The sequence below is a fragment of the Odontesthes bonariensis genome, chromosome 5, assembly GCF_027942865.1.
Source record: "Odontesthes bonariensis isolate fOdoBon6 chromosome 5, fOdoBon6.hap1, whole genome shotgun sequence".
Taxonomy (NCBI): Eukaryota; Metazoa; Chordata; class Actinopteri; order Atheriniformes; family Atherinopsidae; genus Odontesthes; species Odontesthes bonariensis.
In genome coordinates, this window is record NC_134510.1 from 38,321,686 (window position 1) to 38,329,185 (window position 7,500).

Genomic DNA, 7,500 nt, shown 5'->3' on the forward strand with positions numbered 1-7,500 from the left:
TTGCCTAATATCCAACAGTGAGTTAGTGTCTAATACCAAAGCAGCGTAAGAAAACGGGCTCAGTTTCAGTTACTCACAGTAAAAAGTAAAAGTCATTTCAGGATTATTTCACAAAAACATCAAAGTAGTTCTGTCCGCCCTGCAAAACGCTCAAAAAAAAAAAAGAAGGAATAATTAACACGACGCTGAAGTTGGCATCCGATTCGCCAGCCTCCGATTTCTGAATTAAAGGGGTGGGCATAAAGGGCCATTTCACTGCATTTTGATCAACCAAAACAAGGTCCTGTATGGAAACTACAATAGTTAGACTGCTCAAATCTGGATATAAATATTCTAAAGAGGCTATAGTTTCATTAAAACCTTGTTTTCGCTTTAGTCGCTGCTAAAGTCCTGTTTGTACTTAGTATAATTTGGACTTTTGATCAACTCTGACTGATTCACGTTCGTCTTTGGATGTTGTGACGTGCACAGGTGATCCAGCAGTCTGAGTTTCAGCCACAACTTCACCTGCTTCCACAGTCCTGTGAGGCGGAAATATGCTTAAGAGGTGTTTAAACACATTCCGAAATATAAAGTAACTTCTGAATATTTTAATAATATTCGTAAGTTTTATTCATTAACAGTCTGGGGCTTACTTATAAGCTAAAACCGATTTAATGTCATATTTTCTCAATGGAGTTTGGTGGTTGGTGCGTTGCGGTCATGCAAACAGAACCAAAGGGCAGCTTACAAGTACACGGAGCTTTAACCAAACAAATTAAACACTAACTATTGAAAACGAAACACTACTAAACGAAACACTAATGAAATATTCTGTGAAATAACATTTAAAAAGCTTTCTGCCACGGACAACATGGCTAACAGCTAACGTTACGTAGCCTCCGGGACTCAACTCAGAGGTTAAATTGTTATTGTGTGAATGTACGAACCTGCTCAGAGGATCCGAATAAACCGTAAGAATAACCGACAATATCCGGTTTAATAAGAATAATATAAAATGCCCGATTTCAAATCATTCACAACATTTTAATTGAGGTAAATATCAAGTACTTCACAACATGACCCGTATAAACCGGAAGTAGTTCTTTGGCTAGGAAAGTACTTCCGGGTTGGCTCGACAGACGAATCAGAATCAGAAAAAACTTTATTTACTTTATTGCCCCCCGAAGGGCAATTAGAAGGGCGAAGAGCGGTACATTAAAAGAAGAGCAAGAAAATGGAATCACAAAGAAAAAGAAAATGAAAACACAAAAGGGGGTGACAAAAAATAAAGAAATAAAATATTTAGCAAATAAATAAATAAATAAAGAAAGAAAGAAATGGATGGATGGAAAGTACTTTTAATTGAAGTTTACCCACAACGTCAAACCTTTTTTTGGTGATGATTTTTCAAAAAAAGAAAAGTAGAAGCTGATGGCAGTGACTGTGGGACTCTTTATTAATAAAATAGATGATCTATTGTTTTTAATAAATTAGATCAGATTAGATTCAACTTTATTGTCAAAGAGCAAGTACACATACAAGCCAATGAAATGCGGTTAGCATCCAACCAGAAGTGCAAAGGTGTGCTTTTATATATAAAGAATAAATAATATGTACACAGACTAAATATATACACTATATATACTATGTAAATAAGTAACTGAACATTAATAAATTGAATAATTAAATATAAATAGTGCATAGACAGTGCAAAACAGAAGTTGTGCAAATGGCAGTGGAGTGCTAGATGGTGCTATTGGGTGGGAGGAGAAGAGTGGGTGGCTGGAGTAGGATGGAGGGATGGAGTAGGGTTCAGCAGGATCACCGCCTCGTGGAAAAAACTCTTGCACCAACATGCTCAGGAAGAGATGGATGGATGGATGGATGGATGGATGGATGGATGGTTGGATGGATGGATGGATGGATGGATGGATGGATGGATGGATGGATGGATGGTTGGATGGATGGATGGATGGATGGATGGATGGATGGATGGATGGATGGATGGATGGTTGGATGGATGGATGGATGGATGGATGGATGGATGGATGGATGGATGGACGGATGGATGGATGGATGGATGATGGATGGACGGATGGATGGATGGATGGATGGACGGATGGATGGTTGGATGGATGGATGGAAACATGGTTCCATATTTCTGTCCACATCAGCTCCTTTGGTTCTAAACACTGAGAACACTTCAGGATGAGTCATTAAATACAGACTTAAAGCAGAGTTCGGAGCTCCAGGAAAATAAACGAAAATACAAACTTTTAAATTCTGTTTTTATCTTTAGAAAATGTAACAAAGACCATAAATAGTCTAATTTATTAACAGTTAACCCAAGGAAGGTTCAAGCTAGCAGCTACGGACCATGACATTCTCACTAAAAACTTGCCTGTGTGACACAATAACAACAAACAACAACACAACAACAAACAACAAACAAGAACAACAACAACAAACAACAACAACAACAAACAACACCACTGAACACAGCGTCTCAGGGGGAAGGAAAAGATAAAGTGTTTCTCCAGCTGATAACTTCTCTTCTTACTGTAAGTGCGATAAACCCCCTGGGAGGAGCTTTATGCCACAGGCTGTAAAGTGACATTTCCAGCTTCATCCTCCTCCATCTTGTTTTTCCACCACCACAAACATTTTATAGGTGACGTGACAGCAGGGAGGCGCTAACTCGTGTTAGAGCACAAAGAAACCTGAATATAAATACGTTGAGGTAAATATTTGAAAACCTTCTAGCCCATAAGAACCTGGACCCATTTCTACTTAAATGAAAATTAAGGGGGTCATAACACAGACTAAATGGACCACATTTCTTTCAAAATACCACCCACCACTGTCAGAGATCTGTACTGTGACATATGTCACATTGGGCGTTAAGAACCTGGATCATTTCTCCATCAAGGACAATTATGGGGGGCATAAAACAGGCTATATAGAACACATTTCTGACATTTTTCTCAGAATAACACTCCCTAGTGTCACAGATGTGTCAATGGGTGTTAATGGTTTAAATCTTTCCTTTAGCAACCAAAAACAAGCGATTTAAATTTAGCTAGCTCTCAATTCAATTCAATTCAATTCAAAATTTATTTACATAGCACATTAAAACAGCCTCAGCTGACCAAAGTGCTTCACAACAGCAACTGCATCACAAGAGAGTCATCAATAAAAGCAATAAGAATGACTTCATCACAGATAAAAAATAAAAATAAATAAATAAAAATAAAAATAAAAATAAATAAAAAATAAATAAAAAATAAATAAATAAAAATAAATAAAAATAAAATACGCGCTCTGCCCGTAGTGGTAACCTGGCACACAGACATCTTGGAAATGTTATTATGGGAAGACTAAATCACATGACCTGTCACATGACCCACCAGGATGTTAAGTATGGGTCACTCTGGCAATTCATGAGTTGAAATCAAGGATAAAGTTTTATGAAATTTTCCAGAACATTTAAAGGGCGTGTGACACCTGTGTCAAGGTGGGTTCTTATGGGTTAGACACAAACTGGACGAACCTGATTTCTTCTTCTTCTTCTTCTTTACAATCAGAACGCTAAAGTCCCATCAGAGCCATCAGAGCCCATCAGGCCCCAGTTTGTTTTCACGGTTCATGGTCCTCTGCCTTGAACCCTCCGGTGACCCGACCCTGAAGCCGGGAACACGTCTAATAACGTGTTACTTTACTGCTGCCTATCAGCTATTTTCCAGCTGATAACGCAGATGTGAAGCCGCGTTATCAGGCGGATGGATGGCCACCCTGCCTGAGTCTGGTTCTGCCAGAGGCTTCTTCCTGTTAAAAAAACAACATATACATGAAAAAAAAAGACAAAACACAAAACATCACTTAAAATAAACGTTTTGGTTCCTTAACTTTTTAAGTTGTTTTAATTGTAGTTAAAAAATATGACAGCTGTGATTATCTTGTTAAATTCCTTTCCTCTCCACAGTCGCCTCAGGCACGCTCAGGACGGGAGATTGGACCGAAGACAAAGTTTCAGTGCAATCTGTTGGTTTCCTTAGCTAGGAAACTGTTTTTGAATTGGCTCTATATGAACGAATTGGGTTATTTTTTGAATAATTACGATTACAATTAATTTAAGTCCAATTGGCTTTAATTGGACTTTATTATCTCAGTGCCTTGAGATGACATTTGTTGTATTTGGCGCTGTATAAATAAAATGAATTGAATTGAATTGAAATCAGCCAAAGCTGCAGATGGATCCAAAGTGCCGCAGTGAGTCAGACTTTAAAGCTGATATCAAGGCTCACCGCTGATCAGGGAAATTAGTCCCGACGAGTCCAAAGTCTGGTCCTCATCAGCAGATTCCTATCACGGTCACACATTAACTCACCTGTGCAGGTGAGGTCCGGCCGAGCTGCGGGCAGTCACACAGAAGCTGAAGATGAGGCCGCAGCTCTTCCTCGTGCTCGCGGCGGCGGTGACCTGCGCCGCCGGCACGCCGCTGACAAAGACCGCAGAGAAGAAGAAGAAGCTGCTGCTCATCTCCTTCGACGGCTTCAGGTGGGACTACGACCAGGACGTGGACACGCCGAACATGGACCGGCTGGCTGTGGACGGCGTCAAGGCCAAGTACATCACCCCCCCGATGCTGACCATGACGTCCCCGTCCCACTTCACCACCATCACAGGTACCTCCATCATCACCATGGCAACCTTTACAGAAGAAGCTGCTGCTGCTGTCCAACCTTAAAGTACCTCACGTTGATGTGTTCATGCAGAATAAAACTGTTCTGAAAAAGAATCTGAATCAGTTTAAAGTGTTTCCCATCGTAACTAATCTGATAATATAGTCATTTAAAAAATAAGACTTCACTTAAAGCTGCCGAGTTAAAGGGATAGTTCGCCTCTTCTGACATGAAGCTGTGTAACATCCCATATCAGCAGCATCATTTCTGAACATCTTCTTACCCCCTGCTGCGTCCTGTGAGCAGAGTTCCAGCCTCGTTTGGTGTTGATGAAGGTAGTCCGGCTAGTTGGCTGGGGTTTAAAAAATAAAGCGTTTTGCTTCTCAGAACAATATGCGTTCAACAGAGTAATACATTTGCATCACCGCCTGCCGACAGCCGCGCCTGTAACGGTGTTTGCAGACCAAAGTGCAGAACGAGCAAGGAAAGAGAAGGAAAGGAATGGAAAGGAAAGGAAAGGAAAGGAAAGGAAAGGAAAGGAAAGGAAAGGAAAGACAAGGAAAGGAAAGGAAAGGAAAGGAAAGGAAAGGAAAGGAAAGGAAAGGAAAGACAAGGAAAGGAAAGGAAAGGAAAGGAAAGGAAAGGAAAGGAAAGACAAGGAAAGGAAAGGAAAGGAAAGGAAAGGAAAGGAAAGGAAAGACAAGGAAAGGAAAGGAACGGAAAGGAAAGGAAAGGAAAGGAAAGGAAAGGAATGGAAAGGAAAGGAAAGGAAACAAAATGAAAGGTAAGAAAAGGAAAGGAAAGGAAAGGAAAGGAAAGGAAACAAAATGAAAGGAAAGAAAAGGTCTGACTTTTTCCTGGAGAACCATTTTGTGATGCAAATGTAAACATTTCCGGAAAAGTGATTCCGGAAATGATTTTGTTAGCTGACCAATCGGTCTCCAAGACGGATAGATAGGAATTTTGGAGAGGGCTCTCCGTCGACGACCATAAATCAGCCTTAATTCTACAATTCTACTTAATTCAACTTAAAGTAACACAGAGATAATTTGGCTCATTAATTGCTCTTTGGCGCCCCCTACAGCTGTGGGATGTAACACATCTGGAACAAATCTCTGTGTAATGTTTAAGAGCCCACAAAAATGTCGGCCCCGTGGCGCTCCAGGGCATCGAATGTGCACAACAAAAGACTAAGAAGCAGCTAGTTTTAAGGTTCACTAACTTTTCAAGTGTTGCTTCAAAGTGTTATCTTAAAGAGTTTCGTACTGATCAAAGTTGAATGTTTCCTTTGGTCCATCTTAGGCAGGTGGGTGGAGGACCACGAGGTCGTCCACAACATGATGTATAACACCACGACGAACCTGAAGGTTGGCCACAAAAAGACGCTGACCAGATCGGAGTGGTGGGACAACGGAGCGCTGCCGTTATGGATCACAGCGCAGAATCAGGTGAGTCCTGGATCGGGCCGATGAATGGAAGGGAGGATCCATCGCACACTTAACTGTAACACTCAGGCTGTGTTCGAAACCGCCTACTACATACTGCATACTACATACTGCATACTACATACTGCATACTGCATACTGCATACTACATACTACATACTGCATACTACATACTGCATACTGCATACTGCATACTACATACTGCATACTACATACTGCATACTACATACTGCATACTACATACTGCATACTACATACTGCATACTGCATACTGCATACTGCATACTACATACTGCATACTACATACTGCATACTACATACTGCATACTGCATACTGCATACTACATACTACATACTGCATACTACATACTGCATACTGCATACTGCATACTACATACTGCATACTGCATACTGCATACTGCATACTGCATACTACATACTGCATACTACATACTGCATACTGCATACTACATACTGCATACTGCATACTGCATACTGCATACTACATACTGCATACTACATACTGCATACTGCATACTGCATACTGCATACTGCATACTGCATACTACATACTGCATACTACATACTGCATACTGCATACTACATACTGCATACTGCATACTGCATAATGCATACTGCATACTACATACTGCATACTACATACTGCATACTACATACTGCATACTGCATACTACATACTGCATACTGCATACTGCATACTACATACTGCATACTACATACTGCATACTGCATACTACATACTGCATACTGCATACTGCATACTACATACTGCATACTACATACTGCATACTGCATACTACATACTGCATACTACATACTGCATACTGCATACTGCATACTGCATACTACATACTGCATACTACATACTGCATACTGCATACTGCATACTACATACTGCATACTACATACTGCATACTGCATACTGCATACTACATACTGCATACTACATACTGCATACTACATACTGCATACTGCATACTACATACTGCATACTGCATACTACATACTGCATACTGCATACTACATACTGCATACTACATACTACATACTGCATACTACATACTGCATACTGCATACTGCATACTACATACTGCATACTACATACTACATACTGCATACTACATACTGCATACTGCATACTACATACTGCATACTACATACTACATACTACATACTGCATACTACATACTGCATACTACATAATGCATACTACATACTGCATACTGCATACTGCATACTACATAATGCATACTACATACTGCATACTGCATACTGCATACTACATACTGCATACTGCATACTGCATACTACATACTGCATACTGCATACTACATACTGCATACTACATACTGCATACTGCATACTACATA

At 40.2% G+C, this 7,500-nt stretch overlaps 1 protein-coding gene across 1 annotated transcript in view; it reads left to right on the plus strand.

The window, feature by feature from the left end:
* Nucleotides 1-4,384: 4,384 nt before the first annotated feature.
* LOC142380906 (ectonucleotide pyrophosphatase/phosphodiesterase family member 7) overlaps nt 4,385-7,500 on the plus strand; it is a 9,840-nt gene continuing 6,724 nt past the window's right edge. The window contains exons 1-2 of the mRNA XM_075466848.1: nt 4,385-4,667; nt 5,967-6,112. Of these exons, the coding sequence (XP_075322963.1) occupies nt 4,421-4,667; nt 5,967-6,112 (393 nt within the window). The 5' untranslated portion in view covers nt 4,385-4,420. The remainder of the gene's footprint in view (nt 4,668-5,966; nt 6,113-7,500) is intronic.